Source organism: Pteropus vampyrus, unplaced genomic scaffold (genome assembly GCF_000151845.1).
Source record: "Pteropus vampyrus isolate Shadow unplaced genomic scaffold, Pvam_2.0 Scaffold970, whole genome shotgun sequence".
Lineage (NCBI taxonomy): Eukaryota > Metazoa > Chordata > Mammalia > Chiroptera > Pteropodidae > Pteropus > Pteropus vampyrus.
This window is the reverse complement of record NW_011889751.1, coordinates 52,224-79,984: the sequence shown is the minus strand read 5'-3', so window position 1 is coordinate 79,984 and position 27,761 is coordinate 52,224. Positions and strand designations below refer to the sequence as shown.

Here is a 27,761-nt window from a genome sequence, read left to right as displayed (position 1 = left end):
AATCCTAACTCCCATTAGAAGAATTTCCTCTTCTTTTTTATTCTTAAAAAATTTGCATGTTTTTGTTCCATTTTGACAACAAAAAATGTTCTTGGGTCTTTGTGAGGCTGGAGCATTTCTCCTCTTTAAGAGAATTTGTTTTCATTTCCTTGATATTATCCCCTCAACGGACATACATGCCTTTCCATTGTTAATTTTTTTACATTTTAAAAAAATGTATTTTGAGTATAAGATTAATGTGCTTTGGTGAGGATAGGATATCTCCCTTTGGGAGTGAGTTATTTCTATTGTTTCTTTTTTCCTCTTTTCGGGAAGTTAAAAATTAAGGATATTTCGTAAAATCAGGGACCATGTCCTTTAATATTTCTTTTTGATAAATTAAAACATTTGTGTGTATCTGGCGGTAGAAGGATTAGTAAATTTCATTAACTGTGATGATTTTGAAAGAATCTGCCCTTGAAAAGATTTCCTTTTTTGTTTGTTCTTCTCAAAAGAAATAAAAAGGGGTGTTTATGTGAATAAAGATTATTTCGGTGAGGCTGGAGGCCCTGCCCTTAAAAGGATCTTTTCTTTGATTTCCTTTTTGTAAAAATATTTCCATTTTATTTATTCGTGGAAAGCACTGGGTTTATTATCTTGAAGGTGGAAGAATGATCTATATTTTACTTATTTTTTTTCAAATTAAGGTATAACTCCCACACCATAAAAGTCACCATTTTAAAGTATACACATCAGTGGTTTTTAGTATATTCACAAGGTTGTACAACCATCACCACTATTTAATTTCAAAATATTTTATTTTTATCACTCCCAAAAGAAGCCCTGTAAACCTTTAGCTATCACTCACATTTCTCTTCCCCACTTCCCTGCAGCCCCTAATCTACTTTCTGTCTTTAAGGATTTGTCTATTTCAGAAATTTCACATAATTGGAAGAAATAACATTAGAGATCTTCGGTGAGATTGGTGGACCTCCAATTTGGAAGATTTATTTTTGCCTCCATAATTTTTGTGAGGGATTGGGCCTGGGTTGTGAGGTGCAAATAAAATTTGTAAATTTCATGATTTTTTTTAAGGTTAGAAATACTATTCACCTTAACATGATTTCTCTTTTCATTTTTAATTTTCCTCTGGAGAATATAAGTTTCATGGACTTTAGTGAGAGTGTGGAGCTTCTCTCTAGAATTTTTTTCTTAAAATAATTTTCAGGGGAGGGATAAGCTCCATTATCTGGGGTTTCTCTCTCTCTTTTTAAATTCATAAATTTGTTTTTCTATTTTGAGAGTAAGGTTTATTTGCTTTACTGAGGGTGAGTGTCTCCCTTTAGAAATAGATGCTTTCTTTTTTAATACTTTTTTTCCACTGAGGGAATTATAGTCAGCGGGCTTTGGAAAAGTTAGGCACCCTATCACTAGCAGAATTTCTATTTATTTCTTTCCCCCAAAAGTCTTCTTTGAGAGTTATTGGTTCAGGGTCTTACACTTCTTCTCCTTCCTTCTCAGGCTCCTGTTCTATGATGGCCCTTTTTGGGAGCATCAAACAGGGAACAGCAGTCACTGCTTTGGGAAAAAAATCAAAGCTGGTAGAATGTCAGCTTAAAGATTGTCCTCAGACAACTGAGGATCCTATGTGTCACAGAAAGCCATATGTTGAATATTTTTAAAAATCCACAATTGATAAATTGATAAATTGTTATATCTTATTTAGATGGCCAATTTTATTTTTGCTCTCCCCGACCCTGCTGCCTTCTTAAGGAGAATAAAAGAGTTAGTGATACATAAGAAAGCATCCTGGAAACTGTAAATTGCCATATAAGCAGAAGGAATTATATAATCCTTATTTTAATGTCCCTGAATGGTTTTCCGGCCTCTATGGAGTTGTCCCCTTTCCTTGGAAGAACTTGGGGTAATGGGTCAGCCTTTTCTTTTAGGCTACAGATCTGCAGAAGCCCTAGTTGGAGATTTTAATAAACATTAAGAATTGTACTCCCAGAAGTGAAAGACCACTGACCAAATATCTCATTATCTTTTCTAGAACATCTTGTAGCAAATGTTCAGTAGCTCTCAAAATATACCAAATAAATCAGATGGTATCATAAAAACCTGACAAGGAGGGGGGAAAAGACCCAAGAAGAATAAAAGTAATTTCATCCTGACCTTCAACAGTTGAACATTCAAATCTGCAATCCCAAAATTGTTTATAGTCACTGCAGATAGTCTATTCATTTAGGAAAAAATTTATTACCCCTGAAACCAACATCATCATTAGTCTGCTGCTGTCAGGACTGCAGGGAATAAGGACACTTTCCAAACCATTTTTTTAAATTGTTAGTACTTTGCTTCTTAATTATGGTACCAACATCCATTCTAAAAATGGAAAGATTGACTTCATTTCCTTAATGGCTATATATTCCAGGCTATTTAAATAAGCATTTACTTCTCACTCTGAAATCAATGTAAATGTAATTTTATTATTTACAGTTGTCTCTGTCATTGCTGGAAATGGAATTGATAGGTTTTAAGCTTCAACAAGTATTTATTGAACAAAAATAGGGAGGGTAGAATTGTACTAGGCAGTAGGAGGGAGTGACAGTATCTACCTTTGAGAAGCTCAGATATAGTTAAGATAATAATGTATTCAGGTAAGAATTACCAGATATCACATAAACAAATGCTTGCTACTTTACAAGAAAATGTGTGCAAAAATTACCAAGAAACAGTTCTGGTTTGGTGTGTAATGGTAATTGCTGTGTAGTTGTTAAGAGTGATACACAGATCCCCTGCCTACCCAAGAGATATAAGCCGCAAAAATGTATTTCTTCTCAGATTTTCATCAATCACCGGTATGGTGTGATTATATTTTCATAGCTGGTCAAAACCCAATGAATAAAAATATAAACTGTCTTTCTTCAACTACAGCTGAGGGGAGAGAAAGAAATATAGTCTACTTCATGTAAGCCTGCCCTCCCACCCCACACTCCCCAAAAGAGTTATAGCATTGCTAAAGAACCAATTCACACATCCTTACTTACACTTGCTGCCACCAGGTGGGTGACAACGGTTCATTTCCTGGAAATCAAAACATTTTTGAAAGGAAGGAAATAGGTTTGGTTCACAGACTGTGTTATCCTGGTAGCTATTCAGAAAGAGAACATGAGCCCCCTTTCTCAGTCTCTACCCTCATTCTTGGCATAGATTTGTAACCGGGAGGTTCTGAAGCCTCAAAAGAGCAGACTACACACTGCAAGATGTTGGATTTGTTTTTTCACTGCAATAACAGCAAATTATTTAGGAGAAACCTGCAGTCACATTCAAACACTTGGTTTTGCTCATTTCATCTTTTGACTTATAAGGCTGGTTTCATGCTACTGGTAGGATTTGTACAATGAAAGCTCTATTTTGTTTTGATCTCTCAGTGCGTGTGTATGTGTGTGTGTGTATTTTCCAAGCTTGCAGCAAGGAGGCAGTGTCTGAGAACAATGTCATCCCAGCTAAGATGGCAACCTGTTTGCCTTGAATGTTAAGATGCAAGTCAGCTGGTTGCAGGTGCTATTTGTCTGAGGAGGATGCAGCAGAGAATGGTCCTATCACTGAAGATAAGATGTTCCTTCCCATTTGTATCAGTGAGCAATTGTATAGCAACACCCAGAGTGTTGAGAAAAGGTTTAGGCTCCAGCAACCTGAATCTTTCAAAATCCTCTGGAGGGGCTGATGGGTTCATTCACATGCCCTCTTAGTGGATGGTCAAGGTTTTTAAACTCATTTTGCAAGATAAGTGACTGAACAAAGACCAGCTCTAAGGTCAAAGTCAAACCATGAGGGTTCCTGGTCGCCTGTCAGGGCCGCCACAGGCCTGTGGGTCAGTCATCTCAGTGGGTACTATGTAGAGGAAGCTAAACCGATTCCCTTTATCTTAATCCTCCTTATCTGTCAAGCAACAGACATTTTTCTGTCAAGCTGATGGGAGATGCTTTCTCACTGTCACAGAACTCATCTTGGGAGCTTCTGGCCTCCAGTCAGTCTTCCAGAGGCCAAAGAGGCCATATATTCGCTCGTTGGCCTGGTAATTAAGTCCCCAGGTGTCCTGTTTCTCAGTCATGTTCCCAAAACCTCACTTAAGAAGCCTCAGGTCTGGTGGACCCTACTGGTTTCCCTCCCACCAGCTTTATGAAAACTCTGCAAACAACAACAACAGCAAACAACAATAGCAAGCACCCAGTTAGGATGACCTCCCACGACTAGCTGCCCCGCCTTCTCCCTTCCAGAGATCGCTGCAGGGAAGGGCCAGCTGCAGGAAAGGAAGAGAGATCTACCTCTTGGGGAGAGCAGGATTGTTGGATTTCTTTTTAAATTGTCTTAGTCTCCTACAATCCTATTTTATTTATTTTTAAACCTCTGCATTTTTCCCCTGTGAAACTTTCGCTTTAGCCTTTCTCTTTTTCAGTCATATATTATTGCAATTATTTTGCAAACTCCGGCTTCCCTGGTCATAATTCTGGAAGCACTTCCATTTCCATTTCACGATGCCAACTTCTCTGACCCCTCCCCTTACATTCTACAAGTGTGCGATCCACAGCAGAAGAGTTCCGGAGCTGTGTCCCTGTGCCCTGCTTGGCAGCAGTATGACCGGGCATTGTTGGTGTGGTGTGTTATTTATTTGTTTGTGTTTTGTCTTGTTTTGTTTTTCCTGCAGGGGAAGTATGTATGCATTATCATGATTTTCACAGTCTCATGGAACGAAGTTTAGGGGAAAGAAAGTAGGGGGAGCACAAAGAAAGACAGACGACACTGATTTCAGGGGTCCAAGGCAAACATGGAAAACCTCCTTCCTCCCACTTCCCCCCTGAGCCGGTGACCGAGGATCCTTCACTCGTCTTTTCCCGGCTAAGTGCAACGTTTACGAAGGCATTTCTGAAGACAAGTTGATGAGGGTTCCCCTTTCACGCGCTCCTAAATAACAAATTCTATATTCGTGTCTCTAAATCAGGACTCCTGTACCACTCCAAGTGGCCCCGGTGAGGGAAGCTAGTCGTCCCGCTTGCAAGGGACCCATCACTATATCACTGTGTTTGCATCTACCTGCTGGGAAACCCTGCAGACAGATGGAATAGTGACTTTGACACATGTATGTTCTCCCATTCCCGAGCGAACCCTGCCCTTCCCCTGCAGTGTGCGTGGGCACCGCTCATCCCCCTCATCTCCATGCGAAGTACCAGAGCCCAGGAGCCGACAGAGGTACAGGGTACCTCCCTGGAACGCCACCAGTTATGACCCAGCTGAGGAATTCCTTCTTCAGTGGCAGGGAGGGGGCCAAGCAGACAGCTGTGGCTCCGCAGCTTGGGCCTCTGCGGCAGTGACGGTGGCTAAGAGGTGTGTCCCACCGCCCCGACTCAATCCCATTCCTGTGTACCAGGGGCCAGCCCTTAACACCTCTGTAGGTCTCTTGCGCTCCTTGGGAGCATCTTCCGTCTCTTTTTGCAAGGTATAGGCGCTCACTGCACTGTCACTTCTGCCCATGGGGAAAAATCTGTTCCGATTCTCACTCAGTGCTGTCGCCCCCCGCCTCCATTTCTAGCCTTAAACAGCCCACTTTCGCTTCCACAGGTTGCTTCCCGCCTCCCACTCCCTTGGGCTCCCCTATCCCCGCATCTTTTTGAGCATCTGTGACAGTTGGTGGCAGCCAAATGGGATGCTAAGGGTACCCGGTGTCCCGCGATCTCGATAGCCCTCCGGCCTTGCCTGGCTTTCCCCCCCACTACCCCAAGGGGTCTTTTTCTTACCTTTATCCTGGACAATGGCACTGGTGCTCGGGGCGATGACAAGGCCTTTAGACCCGTCTCTGGAGCGACCACTGGACACTGCAATAGACGAGGTGCTGTACTCAGCTCCGGACAGGACTCCGGAACCGGCTCAGGGCAGGATTCTGTGGCTGGTTCTGGGGCTGGTTCTGGGGCCGGCTCAGAGGCCAGGTCTGTGGCTGGTTTTGGGGCCGGCTTGGGAGCCGGTTCCGTAGCTGGTTCTGAGATCGGCTGTGTGGCTGGTTCTGGGGTTGGCTCGGGGGCCGGTTCTGTATCTGGTTCTGGGCTCTGTTCTGTGTCTGGTTCTGTGGCTGGTTCTGGGGTCGCCTCTGGACGGGATTCTGGAGCAGGCTCTTGACAGAACTGTGGTGCCGGCTCCGGCGAAGGCGCGTGGAGCGGCAGAGGAACCGGAGGTGGAGGAGCTGGAGGCGGTGGAGCCAGAGGCGCTGGCGGTCGTAGTGGTGGCCACGGTGGCGGCGGCTCTGGAGACTCTACCGACTGCTCTTCATCCTTAGGCGGGGCAGTGCCCTGGGCTGCGAGCGCCCCATGGTCCATGGCCGCACACCGCTTCAGGTCTAGGCAGCCTGTGCCCCTGAACTTGGAGGGCTAAAGAACCCTCGGGCGCCCTGCCCCCTCCAGTTCTACAACCCCTTGCAGGGTGCCAAACTTTCCTCCGCCCCACTCCATGGCTGGCTCCGCTCTGATGTCTAACCCGGGGCGCTCAGCGTCTCCCAGTGCTGGAACACGCCCCTCCGTGAGCGCACACCTCTTCGTAAGCAGCCAAGGGCCAGATGGGCGGGAAGCAGAGGGGCTTGCGAACGCGGACTGGACAGAGCTTTGATGACCTCCTAGCGACGCGCGGGAGAAGAGGGGGAAGACAAAAAGGGGAGGGGGAGTACAGAGGCTTGGGGGGGGGGTTGGAGCCCAGACACGCTTAACCCTTTATTGACGTGAATGTAAAATCAAAAAAGAAAAAGGAAAAAGGAAAAAAAAAAGCCAGAGGCGAACTTGAGGGTCTTTGCAATCCCCCAAACCACTCAGCTGTGAGCTGCTGCTCAGAACGGCTTCTATCCTGTGTCTGCTCTTTCACCTCAGCAGCAGGTGAGCCTAGCCTCGCGCCAACCTCTTGCTTCCCATCTCTACGCCTCTGTGGGCAAGTAATCCCTTTTTCTAATCCGGGAAAAGAAATTAAGCAGCACGGGTTTGTGTGTGTGTGTGTGTGTGTGTGTGCGCGCGCGCGCACTCCTGTGTTTTTTCAATTCTTGGATTAAAGTAAAATTTGCCCCTCTCCTTCAGTTTTTGCATTTCCGAGCTTTGCCAGATCCAAGTGGTTTGCCCTGGAGTACAGGGTTTGGGGTACTTCGGAAAAGGTGTGTGATGAGGGACGGCTGGAGCCCTGGCTTTCTGCAGCCTGCAGATGTAGCCCGGAGAGCAAGACAAGAGTGTATTCTGGAGCGGAGGCTGCCCTGGTCTCCGCAGTGATCCAGACGTTTGTCTGGCTTGGCTTTACCATGGGAGTCTGCCTTTTACTTTTAGCTGGACTTCCCAGGCATCAGCGGACTTTTTACTGAACTTGTTAGTGTGTGTGTGTGTGTGTGTGTGTGTGTGTGCGTGTGTGTGTGTGTGTGTGTGTGTGTGTGTGTGTGTGTTGGACTGGGGAAATTCACTCACCTTTTTCACCTCCTGACACCTCAGAAGCACTCTAACATTAGGAACAGAAGATTCTCTGGCAAAGAGCAAGGCCGGTCCCTGCCGCAGCACCCTTCCCACCACATCAGGAGATATTAGAAGCTCTCTAGATTGTTAGTCACGTAGACATACACACAAACCATCACCTCAGTCAGACCTAGACTTTAGATGCCAACATACTGCAAAATTGCAATTAAAAATTGAGAAGACCACCCATTAAGCCACTGTTGTGTGGGGATTGGGGGAAGGAGTATCTACAAACCTAATTTGAAATATGACAAGTGAATTTATCTCTGACACACATAATGCTGCTGTTGTGGATAGCAACCCTCCTGTAGCCCCTCCTCTCGCCCTCTCCTCCCAGACTATATCCTCCACTTATTCTTCTTCTTTTTCCAACTGACACTGATCCACCCAGAATTTTCTAGAACCTACAGCATTTTTCTGTTTCCTATACCACGTCCCAGAAATAAATAATACCGCAAAAGACAGTCCCACCTAGTCCCTCCAAAGACCAGAATCTCCGATAAGATTTGCATTTCCCAGATCCTCACTGCAACGTTACAGCCTAAGCCCACTCTTTTGGAAAAGGGTTATATTGCTTGGTAGCTACTAAGCTAGTGTGGGAACCATCCCTAACTTCTGGGGCTGGGGAAGCCCAGAGGAAGTGAGCCCTATCTGTCAAGTCCTTCACTGATGGCAGGCCTCCTTTCAGCAAATCCACACAAAGGGCTCATCCTCTTCACCATTCTTGGGCTTTTTCTCCTCTTTTCTATCCCATACTCAAGTAGCCAAGCTGCTTTTAACCCTAAGAGTTCAGGACTGAAACATCCAGATGCCAGATCTGACTAGCCAATAAGCCTACACATGGAGCTAACTTAGTCTTTCATATTGTAGTGAAATTTGTCCTTAGAAGAGGCCAGTATCTCACATTTAAATATTGTTTTCAATAAACCCTGACATATTGTTAGGGTTTATAGAAAGGCCGAAAATGCTAAAGATGGAGGTGTCACTGAGTAGGATGGCCTCTTAGGTTAGAGAGTGATGGGGTGGGGTTTGGCATAGACTAGGTGCCATTAAGTAGGACACAACCAGGGAACAACTTGGAGCTATTTCTTTATTATGTTTATTGATACTCTTGTCTATAATTCTATACTTAATCACAAGGAGCACAAAATTTATGATGTAAACTCTTGCCGTAAGGTCAGTTTGAGGCTGAATGCTAAAATGGTTGTTTGTGCATGGCTTTTGCTCCTTTAGAGTGGGTTGCTAGAGATATACTGCCTGGATTGTATTATGATTAATTTAATTGAAAAAATTCCCAGCACATCATGGGCTGCCTTATTGCCTTATGTTTCAGCAAGGTTCTGTTTTGCTTTTTAGTCTCTCCTCAGCCCAGCATTGAATACAATGATTTATGAGACCTTGAGGGAGCAGAAGGGGAGAAATAGTTAGAATGGGTTGATTGGTGCCTGACTTTCAGGAATCTTTGCTGTATCTTATTCACACCTTATTCTCCCCCCATAGTCTACTGATCTCTTAACAGAGAAAGCTTTGCATGGATTCTTGTTTATTTTCTTCAAAACCTAACCTGGGTCTAACCTGAGAGCACAGCAAGGATCCAGGAAATGTCTGTTAAATGGATGATTCATTGCCGGTTACCAGGTAGGGCATCTTTTTTTTCTGCATTGCTTTTTAACAGCATTTGATATTTCAGCTAATTGATGATCTCCTAAGAGGCTCTTTTCTAATTTAACAATTCTGATATAAAGGCCAAAAGCTAAATAAAAGATAGGAATAGTGACCATCTCCACAGTGGCTTGAGTGGACACAGTTCTGGATATCCCAGGGCAGACATTGCCCCTAACCTGGGACATTTGGACATGGTATATAAGTTACTCGATTGGGTTAGGTGACAGGATAGATCAGTACAGTGGAGTCCTATCTTTGAGTAGGCAGTGTGCTACCTCACCTCCAACTTTAGCATTTGTCATGATTACACTCAAAATAAAGTCCATCTAACCTAGCACAGAGATCCTTTGATTTTAGGTATTCTAGGAGTCCTGGAGCAGCAAAGGAGAGAAAACCTGAGAAATTTAGCAAAATTCAAGCTCTTCTTCCTCCCCCCCCCCATTTTCTTTTCAATATTAAATGATAGAGTGACACTGGAGAGCTAGAGTGGAAGCCCTTTTCTCTACCCATCCCCCACCAACTGCTTCAATTTCCCTAAACCCTCCCTTTTAGAGCAATTTATGGAAGAAGTAGGTGCCTTTCTCTAGTCTTAGCAGCTGCCAACCTCCCTGCCTCCTGACACCTCAGCAATGTGCAAAGCCATAATAGCAACATTTATGATGTTCTACTAAATAAAATAAGGAGATGGGATGAAGAACAGCAGGTAAAGGATTTAGACAATTAATTTAGACGGGATTAAAATGCAAACCTGTTATCCTTCATTTGCTCTAGTCTCCTAGGATTTGACTGATATAAAATTAGGAGTTAAAAAGTTAATACCTTGCATTTATATAATGCCTTTTGATTTTTACTTTCACATATATTTTCTCAAGCTTCACAACAAATGTATGAGGCAAAGCAAATCTTGACTTCTATCCCACACCCCACTCCCTAACCTTTTACAGATGCGAAAACACAAGTCCAGTGAGATTAAGTGATATGTCTTAGGTCACAGAGATAATTAATAGTAGAACAGACATTTAGAACTTGTGTCATTCAACTTTGAGCTGAGGGAGACCAGAACATAGTGCTGAGTTGGAGGCTGTGAGACAAGGACAGTGTAAATCCTCTGTATGGCAAGGTGGGAAGTACGTATTAATGCCCTTTTATTTTTTGAGCCTGTAAGAGGAGCAGTGATTCTTACATTTTTACCTATAGGTTTCTCAGCTCTGTCTCTGTCTCTGTTTCTGTCTCTCTCTTTCTCTTTCTCTCTCTCTCTCTCTCTCTCTCTCTCTCTCTCTCTCTCTCTCTCTCTCTCTCGATGATAGTTAATAATCTGTAACCAAGGTCACTATAGGAGGTCCCTGTTTAGAGGAACATTTTTGAATATGAATGTAATAAAACAATCCACCTGGAGTGTATGTACCTGTTTTATTTGGTTCTGTTTTTATATTTTCTTTAAGTTAAGCAGTCTGCAGTTAAGATGCATTTACTGCCAGTCCCTTTAGGTGCCATGGAGAAAAAGAAGAGGGGCAGAAATATTAGACATGATTCATTCCCTTAAGAATTATTAGACCATGGTGGTTGAGATAAGTCAAAAAATACAGGTGAAAAACAATCCAAACAAATGCCAGTTTATCATCATGACATCACACTTCATACTTGTGTGTGGGGGATGTGCTGATGGGGACAAAGTGTGACAGTGTGGAAAGAAAATTGCAAAGTAGGTCAGGAAATCTGGCTTCAGATTAAATTTCTACCACTGAATTCACAGCATGACCTTATGCAAATCACTTAATATCTTTGGGCCTCAAGTTTTTCATCTGAAAAATGGGAGTGGGGTAAAGTTGAACTTAATCAAATAGCATTAAAGTCTGTTCTAAAACAAAATATCAGCGATAGTGTAAGTGAATCAGGGAAAGCTTCTTGGAAGGGGCATATCTTGAAATGAGTTTTGAATGATGCAATTAGTATAGATCAACAAGGAGGAAGTAAAAAGATATTAAAGGCAAGGAGAGGGGCAAGAATTGATACCTGGTGGTGAAAGTACACCAGGTTGGTTGAGGTAGAGGGACCATACCAAGAACTGATGAGAAATAAAGTTAGAGCAGAGTAAGTGGTAGGAAGAAGGAGAGATGTAAAAGGCTTCGAATGTCAGACTGAAGCCTTTAAAGATTTGATTTTAAAGGTAATTGGGAATAAATGAAGATTCTTTGAGTATAGGGGTGACATGGTAAAACCAACCAGTGAGCAAAATTATCCTTGACAGTGTACTTGGTCCTTGAAACATCTACAAATCTACTTTGTTTCCCTTGAGCTGGTATCATCAATTCGGGGTCATTTGTGAAATCATGATTGTTCCTTGATTTTTGCTGCAACCTATAGTTTCAGGTCTGCATTGTCAAGGCTTATGCCAAGGCTGCTGGCTGGACCTGCTTAACTACCTGCTTATAAATTTGGATTCAGTTCATAACGGATCACTTGGCTTTCATGGATTCAACATACTAATGGAATTCTCAATTTGAAATTGTAACTGATGATGACTGGCCAAGGTAATGAAGGAGATGAGAGAAGTTCTTTTTAGGCAGGGAGGAGTAGGATGTTTATGGCCCTGAAAGCAGATTAAGAGATCGAGGACAATTTGAAGGATAAGGAAAAAATGGATCTTTGTGGAACCTTTGACTTACTATGGATTAGATATGGGGAAAAGTTGATGAGAAACAGCCAACCAGTCCTGAACTGCCAATGATCTAATCTGAGCTTGGATTAGTAAGAGAAAATAGATTGCTCTAATGCCATAGAGAAAGCAGTTGGTAGAATTTGGTGTGATAGTTCAGAGGTATATGTGAAGGTAGGGTTGGGGTGGGAGAGAATATAGAGCTGATAGTATCTCGGAGGTGATGGTGTTAAGGGAGAGTGGAAAAGATTCTGTCTTAGAACCATCATAGTGTGGTGTCAATACTGGAAGCAGGTAGACAACTGCAGTAATCATTCTTAGTATTTGCAAATGTATGTGTGCATGTGTGTGTGTCCTTATCTGAAAAGGAAAAAAGAATTATTTTAGTAAAAATTTTCCCTACACAAAATTACTTTACTACCTTTCCACTCTCAACAAGCACTTCTTTCTGGCACCAACTAGGAGCACAGAGAGCGATGGAGGAGGAAAAAACAAGTAGGGAAAGAAAATTAAGAAAAAGAGAGGTTGATGGATAATATTGCTATGATGAAAATAGTTGGGCATTGTAAATAACACTGAAATGAACATAGAGATGCTAATTCTTTTCGAATTAGTGTTTTGGATTTCTTTGGATGAATACCCAGAAGTGAAATTGATGGGTCATAAGATATGGAAGCAACCTAAGTGCCCGTCAATAGACAATTGGTTAAAGAGGCGTTACATATATACAATGGAATATTACTCAGCCATAAAAAAGAATGAAATCTTACCACTTGTAACAACATGGATAGACCTAGAGGGCATTATGCTGAGTGAAATAAGTTAGACAGAGAAAGACAAATACCATATAATCTCACTTATATGTGGAATATAAGAACAAAATCAACAAACAAACAGTAACGGACTCATAGATGCAGGGAACGAATTGATGGTTTTCAGATGGGAGGGGTGTTGGGGCCTAGGTGAAAAAGGTGAAGGGATTAAGAAATAGAAATTGATAGTTACAAAAAGAAAAAGAAAATAGTTGGGGAGGATGGTAGCTTCTTTTTTCCTGAAAGAATCACTTGCTGTGTTATTAGATGCCCCTTTTCCTCTCCCCCTCCCCATATAATCCTCCTTTCTTACTGAGAGTTAGCTCAAAATGCAGTTTATCATTTCTGTGGTAAGAGAGAATTTCAGAGAAGAGTCTATACAAAATTAAAATGATCTGCAAGGAAAAGGTGTCATATAACTCAGTTGTCTTGGATGAAGATTAAAGTATTAAACAATCATTTCCAGGACCTCCCTGTCACCATTCACCTTTTAGTTTTAAGGCCCTATCCTCTGGTCGTAACCTTTGGGGCTACCACCATTTCTGGTAGGTCTTATTCCTTTTAACCACACTCCATATGCCAGAAGGAGGCTAAATTCCCTCTCCTTTTCTCTCTAAGCTTTGCAGTTCTCTGCATTAACAAGGTCCTTTCTCAACTGGGCCTCAGAGCCATAACTTGGTCCCAGGGGAAAAATTGCAACTGCCTGACCGTTGTTTCTACCCAAGATTTCTTAGGATTGCTTCATTCATTCATTTCGCAAGTAATTCTTGAATGTGGACTATGTGCTAGGTAGGTGCTTGTTTGAATACTGGGGATTCACCGGTAAATGAGACAAACACCATCTCTGCTCAAATAGTATTTATGAAATAGGGGCTGGGGAAATATAGACATAAATGGGGAAGCAAATACATAAATAAAAATGATATAGAGAATGATGACTATGATGAAGAAAATAAAACAGGACGATGTAATAGAAAGTGCTTAGAGGGCTACTTTGGTTAATATATTTACTTATCCACTTAATCCTATAACATATCCAAACTAGTCTGGAATCACTTCACCAATATTAATATCAGAAAAACTACTAAATAAAATTCAAGATTTTTTCCACCAGCTTTTGAATGTGAAAGTTCAATCCTATAGAAAAGTTGCAAGAATAATATAGTGAACATGTACATAGTCTTCATTAATATTCACCAATTATTAACATTTTGCCACATTTACTTGCCACATTTACTTGATATCTATAACTCTAGTTCTCTCTCTCTCTCTCTCTCTCTCTCTCTCTCTCTCTCTCTCTCTCTCTCTCTCTCCACCCTCCCTCCCTCCTGCCCCTACCTCTATGGCCAAACGATGTGAAACTTTCTTTAAGCATTTCAGCATATATCTCATATGAACAAAGATATTCTTGTATATATACAATATAAGTATCATACTCAACAAGTTTAACGATGATAAATTAATATTATCTAATATACAATACGTAGTAAAATTTCTCCAATAGTCCCAATAATGCTTTGTATAGCTTTTAAAAAATATAGAGGATGAAATCATAGATTACATTTAGTTGTTCTTGTCTCTTCAGTCTCCTTTAATCTAGAATAGTCCCCAGCTTTTGTTTTTCATGACATTGACATTTTTGAAGAGTACAGGTCAGTTGACTTTTAGACTGTCTCAATTTGGGTTTGTCTGATTGTGGAAGGCACCTCTAAAGAGGCAACTTTTATTTGAGTCCTGAATGAAAAGAAAGACCCAGCCATGCAAAGATCTGGAGAGAGAAGTTCCAAGCAGAGGGAATAGCAAGCAAAACGTCCGTGATGGGTACAACTTTATTATGTTTGAGGAAGAGAAAGTAGACCAGAGTGGCTGGAGCCTAGAGAGAGGTTGTGGGAGAGTGTTTTAAGAGGAAGTAAGGTAGGATTTAGATCATGATGAACAATATAAGTCATGAGAAAGAGCTTAGATTTTATTCTAATTGCAATGGCAAACCACTAATAGTTTTAGGCAATTTTGTGACATGATCTGGTTTAATTTTTTTAAAAAGTAATTTTTGTTTTCTAAAAATTTTACTTTATATTCAGTTTAAGGAAAAAAAATATTTATCACAGCTGATCCCTTCATTAACTACTCCTCAGAGGCAACTACTTTGAATTCCTTTAGCTAAATGACACGCTTATAAAGCATATTAATAATTTTCAGATTAAAGCATTCTATGGAAGAGGAGAGTTTAGTTCATTATCGTCATCAGCCCCAATGCACACACAAACACAAACTTTCCATTCTACCACTCTCAGTACAGTTGTGCCATAATTTTGGTTATATCAATATTCAGTGTTTATACTGTTCTTAGCATAGAAATCCTATTCACAGTTGAGTTATGTAGCATACTACTTTTCCTTTCTTGCACATCTATTTTAAATGGAGCTGATAATTATCTATTTTATTCAATTTTTAATTTTTCTATATACTTAACATTACTTTACCTATAACCTGTTTTCCAACTGGTTATTCTTCTCCAAGTATGTGAAGATGCATTGGCTCTTCTATCAATTTCCTTTTCTGGGAGACACACTTCTGAATTGCTCCAAAACCGTCTACTTGCTCTCTAGATTTGTGGCGCTGCTCTCAACCTGTGATATCCCTAAAATTTTGAAGGCATTGCTTTATTATCTTGTAGCTCATAACTTTTGAGAAGTCTGAAGCCATCTGATTCCTCATCCCTTGTAAGTTACCTTTAAAAGTTTTCTTCTCTAGAAGTTGTTAGGTTTTTCATTTTGCCCTTAGTGTGCAGTATCACATTGCTATGTCCTGGTGCAAATCTATTTTCTTCCATTGTTCTGGGCATTCTCTGGGCCCTTTCAATCTTAAAACTAAATTCTAAAAAATATTCTTCAATTATTTATTTCATGTTTTTCTCTCCAATTTTTCCAAACTCTTTTTCCAGAACTCATATTATTATTATGTTGTGCTTCCTGGACTGATTTTGTAATTTGCTTGTATTTTGTCTTCTATTGCCCTTCTCTTTTTTTCTGTTTGCTCTGCTTCCTCAGTCTTATCTCCCAACCTTTCTGCAATACTGCAATGCAATTCTGACACTAATTACCCAGAGTCAGAGCAGCCTTCATTGGTTAAGTGCAAGTTTCCAATATGATAACTCTCATTTCAAATGCTGTTCAGGGATCGCAAGGCCACTCACACTTCTGACCAACTGACTACAAATTCAGTGGTTCCCATGATTCCCTCAGGTTCAATAATTCCCTAGAATATCTCATAGAACTCAGGAAAACACTATGCTTACAATTAAAGTTTATTTTTTAATTTAATTCCATTATTAGTTTCAAGTATACAGTACATTGGTTAGACATTTATATAGTTTATAAAATGATCCACCTGATTGCTCTTTTTATCCTTTGGCTCTACACCTAGCCATTACATTAATGCTAACTGCATTCCCTATGCCTTGCTCCCTATCCCTGTGACCTACTAATTTATTTTCAGACATGTCTCCTCAGGCAAGGGAAACAAAAGAAAAAAAATAAACAAATGGGACTACATCAAACTAAAAAGTTTTCGCACAGCAAAGGAAACCAGCAACAAAATGAAAAGACAACTGAATGAGAGAAGATATTCGCTTATGATATATCTGATAAGAGGTTAATATCCAAAATATATAAAGGACTCATACAACTCAACAACAACAAAAAACAATCCAATTTAAAAATGGGCAAAAGAAACCAGGCAAAATGGTGTAGATGATAGAAGCTTTGTTCATCCCCTCTTGCAACCACATCAAAGTTGAGACAGAAACACGGAGTAAACGGCAAGCAGAGCCTCCTGGGGGTCTAGATGAACAGAAGCACTACAACTAGGGAAAGAAATATAAATCAACCTGCAACTGTTGGAGGTAGGAGGGGGCGAAGACACAAGGCTGCCCAGTCAGGAGCAGCTGAATGAGACAGAGGCTACGGCAGCTGCAGACACCTCTTAAAGGGGCCATGCATGCCACCAGATTTTGCAGTGACGGACTTGCTCGCTCTGAGCACCAGTGCCAGGTTGGCTGCTTAAGGGTCACTAGGGACTTACAGGGGAACACTGAGTTGTCGAAGTGAGGGTCAGAGGCAAGGCTTTCTACTAGACGGAAGTGCTGGTGGTATTCATTGTTCCTCTGTTGAGCCCTTTCCTGCTCCCAGGGTGCGGACACAGTGCTGCCATAGCTGAGACATCATCAAACTGCATAACAAAGGTCACTCCGCCCAGAGGATTCCCTGAAACTCCACCTCCCCCAACTTGCAGCTCTACCCAAGCCACATTCAGTTGTGTACTCGGTGAGTCCTGTGGCACTGGCTGAGCAGTGCAGAGACTCACATTGGTAGCAGCTGGCCTCAATTTCTGGCGTGGCTTCTTGAGGCAACTATAAGCATAACATCTGTGGATTGCTTGCTGAATCTTAACAGGTGGCCCTGGAGGGGCACAGCCTGGGGCAAAACTTGGCCCACAGCTGAACTCCTGTCAGGATTGTGCTGCTCAACACCTACTACACAAAGCCACACTGATAAGACCAGGAGACTTAGGAACTTTGATTAGTGATAGAAACAGACATAGAAAGGCAGCCAAAATGGGAAGACAAAGAAGCAGAAATCATATGAAAGAATAGAACATAGATCAAGGAAAAATGGAGCCAAGCAATCTCACAGATGCAGAGTTCAAAACACTGGTTATGAAGATGCTCAATGAAAGAAAAGGAAGTGTAGACGAATTCAATGAGAACTTTAACAAAGAGATAAACAACATAAAAATGTAAATTAAAATTATTAAAGGGAAGCCATCAGAAATGAAGAATACATTATCTAAGATGAACAGTATATTAGAGAGAATCAACAGAGTAGAGGAAGAAGAGGATCAAAACACCGAAATAGAGGATGGGGAAGCCAAGGAAACTCAACCAGAATGGCAAGAAAAAAGTAACCAAGAATATAATAATAATTTAAGGAACCTATGGGACGAAATTAAGGGTAACAATATCTGTGTCATAGGCATACTTGAAAGGGAGAACAAGAAGTTGAATATATATTTGAAGAAATAATGATGAAAAACTTCCCTAAACTGGTGAATGAAATCAACATATAACTTAAGGAAACTCAGAGAGTCCGCCCAAAAGAAATCCAAAGAAGCCCACACTAAGACACATCATAATTAAAATGCCAAAGGTTAAATACAAAGAGAGACTCTTAAAAGCAGCAAGAGAAAAGCTATTAGGTACCTACAAGGGAACACCCATAAGACTGGCAGCTGATTTCTCAAAAGAAACTTTGCAGGACTGTAGGGCTTGGCACAAAATATTCAAAGTGTTGAAAACCCAGAATCTACAACCAAGACTGCTTTATCCAGCAAAGCTATCATTTAGAGTCGAAGGACAGATAAAAGCTTCCCAGATAAAAATAAGCTAAAGGAATTCATCAACACCAAGCCAGTATTACAGGAATTGTTGGAAGGACTTCTTTAAGAAGAAAAAACATGTATCAAAATCATGAATAAAGAATGGCAATAGCTACATATTTATTAATAAGTACCTCAAGTGGAAAAGAGTTAAGTGTTTAAACCAAAAGATAGGGTGGTGAATGGGTAAGAAAAGAAGACCCCTATGTATGCTGCCTACAAGAGACTCACTTCATGTTAAAAGACAAACACAGACTAAAAGGAAGGAGATGGGAAAAGATATTGCCTTGGCAGACCTACAGGGTATTGTGCTGAATGAAGTAAGTCAGATAAAGACAAATACCACATGATTTCATATACATGTGGAATCTAAAGAACAAAATAAACAACAACAAAAATGGAAACAAACTCTAGATACAGAGAATATTTTGAGGGCTACTAGATGGGAGGGATGTTGGGGTGATGGTGAAAAAGGGTAAAGGAATTAAGAAGTACAAATGGATAGATATGAAATAGTTATGGAAATATAAATTGTAGGATAAGGAAAATAGTCAACAATGTTGTAGAAAAAAGTAAGGGGGGAAATGAGGACCAGATTTAGTGAGGTAACCACTTTGTGAGTTATATAGATCTCTAACCACTATGCTGTACAACGGAAAAAATATATTACTGTATGCCAACTATATTTGGAAAAAACTCATTGAATTGTACAATGTAAATATGAGCAACTAATTGCCTATTATACTTTAGTAAAGCTGGGGAAAAAATCCCTGAGGCTTAGTGCAAAACAAAACAAAACACAACAAACAAACAAATAAAAAAAACAGAAGATCTAAACAGATATTTCTCCAAAAAAGAAATAAAGATGGCCAATAGATGTATGAAAAAATGCTCAAGGTCACTAATCATCAAACAAATGCAAATTTAAACCACAATGAGATATCACCTCACACCTGTTAGAATGACTATCCTCAATAAATCAAAGAGCAACAAATGTTGGCGAGGATGTGGAGAAAATGGAACCCTCATACACTGTTGGTGGGGTTGAAAATTGGTACAGCCACTATGGAAAACGGTCTGGAGGTTTCTCAAAAAATTATAGATATACCTTTTGACCAATAATTGCATTTCTTGGTATTTATATAAACAAAATCAAAACAATAATTCGTAAAGATCTATGCACCCCTATGTTCATGGCAGCGCAATGTACAATAGCCAAGATATAGGAGCAACCTAAGTGCCCATCAACAGATGATTGGATAAAGAATTTATGGTTCACATATACAATGGAATATTATTCAGCCATTAAAAATAATGAAAGCCTACCATTTGCAATAACATGGATGGATCTAGAGGTTATTATGCTGAGTGATATAAGTCAGACAGAGAAAGATAAATACCATATGATTTCACTTATATACAGAATCTAAGGAACTAAAAGAACAAACTAATCAAAAACAGACTCACAAATAGAGTTTTATATAAAGATTGCAAATGAAGAGTAGCCAAATGAAGAGACCCACAGAGTGAGGTCTGAGAGGGTACCAAAATTAGAGCTTCCACCCCTCTTCGCCCAAAATGGGATCAAGATGCATCATTCTTCTAGCACATCAGTATATTCACCAACCAGAAAGATCATCAGGGCTTTGGTGTCCAGAGTTTTTATTGTAGCTTTATTTTGTAGGCACAATTGATTAAATCACTGACTGAGTGACTTAACTCAATCTCCAATCTTCCCTTCTCTCCCCAGAGATTAAATTGAGCTGATATCATCTGGCTCAAAGCCCTAACTCTTTAATAACATGGTTAGTCTTTCCATCATGGCAAGCCCCATCCTGAAACTATGTAGGGGCCCACCATGAGTCACCTCATTAGCCTTAATTCAGCCGTAGTCCCAGAGGCTTACCATGAATAACAAAGACACTCCTACCACTCAAGAAATTCCAAGGGTTTAGAAGCTACTTTCCAAGAACCTGGGACAAACATCAAGGAACCTGGGACGAAGTGTTATATAACACTTTCTAAAAGAAATTCAGGAAGGCAGGGGAACATGGCAGAGTGAGAGACGTCCTCAGATCTCTCCCATTGAAATAACAATGAGCTGAACATCTAAAACTCAACAAAAAACACCAAACTACACACCAGCACATATCAGCGTGAGATCTGCACATAAGAACTACCACAGATTGGAACCCCGGGTGTAAGATGAAGGACCAAGAGAAATAAAGAAGCTGCCTCTTGCAGCCACTGGAGCTCCTTACAGGAGTAGGGGGAGGGGTGAAGGTGCGGCGACTTCCTTGATCAACCTGCCTGGAAGTGCCAGAACTTCTTTGCAGCTGGCAGCAGGACTCAGTCATCAGGGCAGAAAGCAGAGAAGTAGGACGGGACAGCAGAGAACCAACAGTTGATATTTACCGGCCCCGGATACGAAACTTAACCTGAGCCACAGCCCTCAACTCACAACCCAGAGGTTTCTGGCTTGTAAGGTTCGCGCTGAGAAGTCTCATGATAATCTAATGGGTTTTCCTTTATAAGTTACCATCTTTTTTCCCCTGTACCCTCCCCCCGTACCCTCTGAGACTGAACACCACGGAGCCCCAGGGGAATCTGAGCAAAAGCTGCCGAGACAGAAGCTACCTCTCCCAGCCTCTGGAGCTCCCTGCAGGAGGAGGGGGAGAGGAGAAGGTGCAGCAACTTCCATGAATAGCCCTGCCTGGAAGTGCCGAGACTCATACACAGCCAGCAGCAGGGCATATTCATCAGGGCGGAAAGCACAGAAGGGAGATGGGACCACAGAGAAACAACAGTTGACTTTTACTGGTCTTGGTTGCAAAACTGAGGCTGAGCAGCAGCCCCCAACTCCCAAACCAGAGGGCCCCTTAGCCCCATAACCTCCGAGACCAATCACTGCAGAGCCCCAGGGGAATCTGAGCAAATGCTACTGAAACTGTTGCTAACATTGACAGGGACTGAAACAGAGTAGCAAGTGTGATTAAATAACTAAAAGGAAAAAAAAGCCATTTAGGCATTATATAAAGCAGGGATCAAAGAGATTTAGATACCACCTACTGGAAACCAAAAGCAAAACGCCTTCTTCGCAGCAGGCTAAAGAGAGACCTTTATATAATAAATCTTATTTTTGGAAAAACAGCAGAATACACTTCCATTAATGCCCAGGCAGAGAAATGGTACATTAAACAACATGAACAACCAAGGTGACAAGGCATTTCAGAAAGAAAGAGAAAAAACTCCAGAAAATGAGCTTATAGACATAGAAATATGCAATTTGAGTGACAGAGAATTCAGGATGGTACTTCTGAAAAAACTCAATGTGATCCAAAATAACTCAAATCAACAATTTCAGGAACTGAAAAAACAACTAGATGAGCAGAGCAGGGAGATTGAAACCCTCAAAAGGAAATAAATAGTACTTCTAGAGATGAAGAACACACTGCAAGAGTTGAAAAATGAAATAACAAGCTTGGGAAATAAAGTCGGCCAAATGGAGGAAAGGATCAGTGATATAGAAGACAGAAATCCAGAAATAAATCAGAAGGAAGAAGAGAGATACTGAAGAATGAAAAATAATGAAAGAGATATAAAAGAATTGGCTGATATCATCAGGAGAGCAAACATAAGAATAATGGGCATTTTCGAAGGAGGAGAACGGGAGCAGGGACTAGAAAGCATTTTCAGACAAATAGTGGACGAGAATTTCCAAAATCTAAGGAATGAGCTGGAACTTGGAATTCGAGAAGTCAACAGAACACCAAATTATCTTAACCAAAAAAGGCCTTCACCAAGACACATTGTATTAAAGTTATCAAAAATCAACGACAAAGATAGAATTCTCAGGGCAGCCAGGGAAAAAAAGAAGGTAACTTATAAAGGAAAACCCATTAGATTATCATGGGACTTCTCAGTGCAAACCTTACAAGCCAGAAAGGAATGGAATCAAATATTTAAACTACTAAGTGAAAAGAATTATCAGCCTAGAATAATGTATCCAGCTAAGCTCTCTTTAAGATATGAAGGAGAAATTAAGACCTTTCCAGACATACAAAAATGGAGGGAATTCTCCACTACGAGGCCTGCACTACAGGAAATACTGAAAGGGGTCACCTCACCTAAAACAAAATAAATAAACAAAACAAAAAATACATAATTAGGAGAAAAGTGACTATAAGGCAAATAGAAGCAGAGGAGTGCAACTGTTACTAAGAACAGGACATTATAAGCTTAAATAATAAGAAAAGAAATGCTATAGCAAGATAGTAACGATGTTCAGCATACATAGGAATAAACTGAGATGACAATGACTGTAAAGTGTAGGATTCAAAGATCCAAATTTGCAAAAGGGAAAGGAGATAAGGTACACGCAGAAGAAAATGGATGGCTATATATATATATATATATATAACTGTCCTTTTCTATTCTCAATGGTAACCGCACACCAAAGATGCAGAACTGAAGTATATAACATAAAACAAGAAGAACCAGAGGCAAAACCCACAAAAGAAAACCAAAATAAAGAAAACAGAAACACAAGGACAAGGAAGCAATGGAAACACCGAGGTACCAGAAAGCAAAAGATAAAATGTCTATAAGAAGATCTCATATTTCAATAATCACCCTAAATGTAAATGGACTGAACTCACCTATAAAAAGGCACAGAGTTGCAGAATAGATCAAAAAACAAAACACAACAATATGCTGCCTCCAGGAGACACATCTCAGCTCTAAAGACAAATATAGACTCAAAGTGAAAGGGTGGCACACGATATATCAAGCAAATGGCATTCAGAGAAAAACAGGGGTAGCGATACTAATATCAGATGAAATAGACTTCAAAATAAAAAAAGGTAAAAAAAAGATACTGAGGGACACTTCATAATGATAAAGGGAATCATGCACCAAGAAAACGTAATGCTTATTAATATCTATGCTCTCAAACAGGGAGCCCCAAAATATGTAAAGCAATCACTAACAGAACTCAGAAACAGTCCAAAACACTATCATAGTAGGGGACCTAAATACCCCACTGTCGGATATGGACAGATCATCCAAACAGAAAATCAATAAGGAAATCACATCCTTAAATGACACATTAGACCAACTGGACATAATTGACATTTACAGAGCCTTTCATCCCAAAACAGCTACTTATACATTTTTCTTTAGTGCACATGGAATATTCTCAAGAATTGACCACGTACTCAGACACAGAAATAGCCTCAACAAATATAAGAGGGTCGAAATCATACCAACCATATTCTCTGATCATAATGCTTTGAAACTAGAGATCAACTGCAGAAAGAAATCAGGTAGAACCACAAATATATGGAGATTAAACAACATGCTACTGAAGAATAACTGGGTCAGGGAAGAAATTAAAAGAGAGATCAAGAGATATATTGAAACGAATGATAATGGTAATACAACATATCAAAACTTTTGGGACACGGAAAAAGCAGTCATAAGAGGAAAGTTCGTATCATTACAGGCCTAACTCCAAAAACAAGAACAAGCCCAAATAAACAACTGAAAGCTTCATGTTAAGAAACTAGAAAAGGAAGAACAAATGAGGCCCAAAGTCAGCAGAAGGAAAGAGATCTTCAAAATTAGTGTAGAAATAAATGAAACTGAAACAAAACAAAAAACAAAACAAAACAAAACAGAACAAAAAAAAAACAAGAAAAAATAAATACAACAAGGAGCTGGTTCTTTGAGAAGGTTAACAAAATTGACAAACCCCTGGCTAGACTCACTAAAGAAAAAAGGGAAAAGACACAAACAAAATCAGGAATGAAAGGGGGGAAATTACGACTGACATCACAGAAATACAAAGGATCATGCAAGAATACTATGAAAAAGTATATAACACCAAATTTAATAACCTAGAAGAAATGGACCAGTACTGAGAAAAATACAATCTTCCTAGACTGAATCAAGAAGATCTGGAAAATCTAAATAGACTGATCAGCAGTATGGAAATTGAAACAATTATCAAAACCTATCAAAAAGTAAAGTCCAGGACCAGATGGCTTCACCAGTGAAATCTACCAAACATTCAAAGACAATTTAATACCTATTCTCCTCAAACACTTCCAAAATATCGAAAAGGAGGCAATACTTCCCAACTCTTTTTATGAGGCGATATTACTCTGATACCAAAAACTGGTAAAGATAATATGAAAAAAGAAATCTACAGATAAATATCACTAATGAACACAGATGCAAAAATCCTAAATAATATGCTAGTGAATCGAATACAGCTATATATTAAAAAGATTATACACCACGATCAAGTGGGCTTCATCCCAGGGCCACAAGGATGGTTCGACATATGCAAATCTATCAATATGATACACCACATAAACAAATTAAAAAATGAGAATTATATGACCATTTCAATAGATGCAAAAAAAGCCTTCAACAAGATACGGCATCCATTTTTGATCAAAACACTTAACAAAAGTGGTATAGAAGGAAAGTACCTTAATATAATAAAGGCCATCTATGACAAACCCTCAGCCAACATTATACTTAATGATGAAAAACTAAAAACCTCCCCTCTAAGATCAGGAACAAGGTAAGATTGTCCACTATCGCCACTGTTATTCAATATAACATTGGAGATTGTAGCAAGTGCAATAAGGCAAGAGAAAGATATAAAAGGCATCGAAATAGGAAACGAAGAATTCGAATTGTCACTATTTGCAGATAATATGATTCTCTATATAGAATACCCTAAAGACTCCACAAGAACACTATTAGAAACAATAAGCAAATACAATAAATCTGGATAAAAAAATCAACATTCAAAAATCCATAGCGTTCCTATACTCTAATAATGAAGCGTCAGAAAAAGAAGTAGAAAAAATAATTCCTTTTGCAATTACAACAAAAAGAATAAAATACCTAGGAATAAATTTAACGAAACATATGAAGGACCTATATAATGAAAACTACAAGATCCTATTAAAAGAAAAGAAAGAAGATACAAAGAAATGGAAAGATATTTTGTGTTCTTGGATTGGAAAAATCAATGTAGTTAAAATGACCATATTACCGAGAGCATGATACAGATTTAATGCAATCCCCATCAAAATCCCATCTGCATTAAAAAAAAAATAGAACAAAAAAATCATCAGATTAGTATGGAAGCACAAAAGACCCCGCATTGCCATAGCCATCCTGAGAAAAAAGAATGAGGCTGGAGGCATCACTCTGCCCAACTTCAAATTATACTACAAAGTGACAGTAATCAAAGCAGCATGGTATTGGCAGCAAAACAGACACACGGACCAGTGGAACAGAATCGAGAATCCAGAAGTAAACCCATATTTATATGGGCAAATAATTTTTGAAAGAAAAAAACAAAAACATACAGTAGAGAAAGGAAAGCCTCTTCCATAAATGGTGCTGGGAAAATTGGAAAGCCACTTGCAAATGAATGAAACTAGACTGTTGTCTATTACTACACACCAAAATTAAGTCAAAATGGATTAAGGACCTGAATATAAGACCGAAGTCAATAAAATACATAAAAGAAAACATAGGAACGAAACTCAAGGACCTTGGACTTAAAGAGGTTTTTATGAATTTAACTCAAAGGCAAGTGAAGTAAAAGCTAAAATAAATGAATTATAAAGCTTCTGCTCAGCAAAAGAAATTGTTAACAAGGTAAAGAGACAACCATTCGAATGGAAAAATATATTTGCAAGCAATGCCTCCGAAAACGGCCTATATCAAAAATATACAAATAACTTATACAGCTCAATAACAACAAAAACACAAAAGACCCAATCAAAAAATGGGCAGAGGACCTGAGCAGATACTTCTCCCTAGAGGACATACAAATGGCCAACAAATATATGAAAAGATGCTCAATATCACTAGCTGTTAAGAAAATGCAAATCAAAACCACAATGAGATATCATCTCACACCTGTTAGAATAGCTGTAATCAACAGAACGAGTAATAACAAATGTTGGAGAGGATGTGGAGAATAAGGAACCCTCATACACTGCTGGTGGGACTGCAAATTAGTACAGCCACTATGGAAAACAGCATGAAGGTTTCTCAAAAAACTAAGAATTGATCTACCATATGATCCAGCAATCCCTCTACTGGGTATTTACCCCAAAGACTTGAAAACCCATATCTGAAAAGATAGTTGCAAACCAATGTTCATAGCAGCATTATTCACAGTGGCCAGGACATGGAAGCAACTGAAATGTTCTACAATAGATGATTGGCTAAAGAAGCAGTGGTACATATATACAATGGAATATTACTCAGCCATAAGAAGTGATGAAATACTGCCTTTGCGACAACCTGGACGGAGCTCAAGATAATCATGCTAAGTGAAATAAGCCAGACTGAAAAAGTTGAAAATCACATGATATCACTTATATGTGGGATATAAACCTAAAAGCAACAAATGAAGGGGACCAACAGAGACTCGGGGACATGGACAATGAACTAGTGGTTACTAGAGGGTAGGGGGTGGTGGAGGAGGGAAGATGTAGCATAAAGGGAGTCAAATTTAGAGGCATCGGTGGAAGGTGAAGTTGGTAAAGGAGATCAAATATATGGTAGCTGAAGGAAACTGGACTTTGGGTGGTAATCACACAATAGAATATAGATGTCAAATTATAATGTACACCTGAAAATTATATAATTGTGTTATCCAATGTTACTACAATGATCTTAATAAAAAAAAATAAAGAAAGAAAGAAACTCAAGAACAAAAATTTTTAAGAATAATTTTTATTTTCTGAGTATCTTTTTCTAAAAAGATCACTTTTCATATTTGATGGTTGCTATATCTTCTTCGATCTCTTTCAGAATAACAATGGTTATTTTCTACCTCCTTATTTTAGTTTTTGTTTATTTGTTGGTTTATATCTCTATCTTTGACATTAGAAACTTTCATCAGATACTTCATTATCCTTGGCTATCTGCTCATATTTATGAATTGGTTCTTAGAAATTTATTAAAAGGTGAGAATACTTAGTGAGACTTGTAGACTATGAGCGTACAAGTTTTCTATTGCTGTATAACAAATTACCACAAAGTTTGTGGTTTCAAATGCCAGAAATTGATTATCTCACAGTTTCTATGCATCAGAAGTTCAAGCCTGATAGTTTAGGTCCACTTCCCAGGGTCTCACAGGTTGCAATTAAGGTCTTGGTCAGGATGCAGTCTTGTCTGGAGATAAAACTGGGGAAGAATTTGCTTCCAAGCTCATTCACATTTTTGGCAGAACTTATTTCCTTGTGGCCATAAGACTGAGGGCTCTGGTTTTTGCTGCTCTTAGGTCCTAGAGGCCACACACAGCTCCTTAAGGCCGCTGACATTTTCTTGCTATATGGACTTCTCCAGCATGGCCTCTTGTTTTATCAAGCCCACAAGAAGAGACTTTGGCTCCGATCTGCTAAGGCAGAACCTTATATAATGTAACTTAATCATAGTAGTGAATCCCATCATGTTTGCTATCTTCTGTTTGTTAGGAGCAAGTCACATGTCCCAACAGCATTTAAGGGGGGAAAATTACACAAAGCATGAATGCCAGGAAGTGGGACTTATTGGGGATTACCTTACGGTTTATCTATCACAATGGGCTTTACTGCAAGATTATCTGGCTGGGCATTTCATTGGACAACTCCTATGTCA

General features: G+C 39.7%; 1 protein-coding gene across 1 annotated transcript in view; it reads right to left on the bottom strand.

Moving 5' to 3' along the window:
- DGKK (diacylglycerol kinase kappa) overlaps window positions 1-6,350 on the bottom strand; it is a 100,636-nt gene extending 94,286 nt beyond the window's left edge. The window contains exon 1 of the mRNA XM_011386170.1: window positions 5,778-6,350. Within this exon, the coding sequence (XP_011384472.1) occupies window positions 5,778-6,350 (573 nt within the window). The remainder of the gene's footprint in view (window positions 1-5,777) is intronic.
- Between the last annotated feature and the right edge of the window lie 21,411 nt (window positions 6,351-27,761).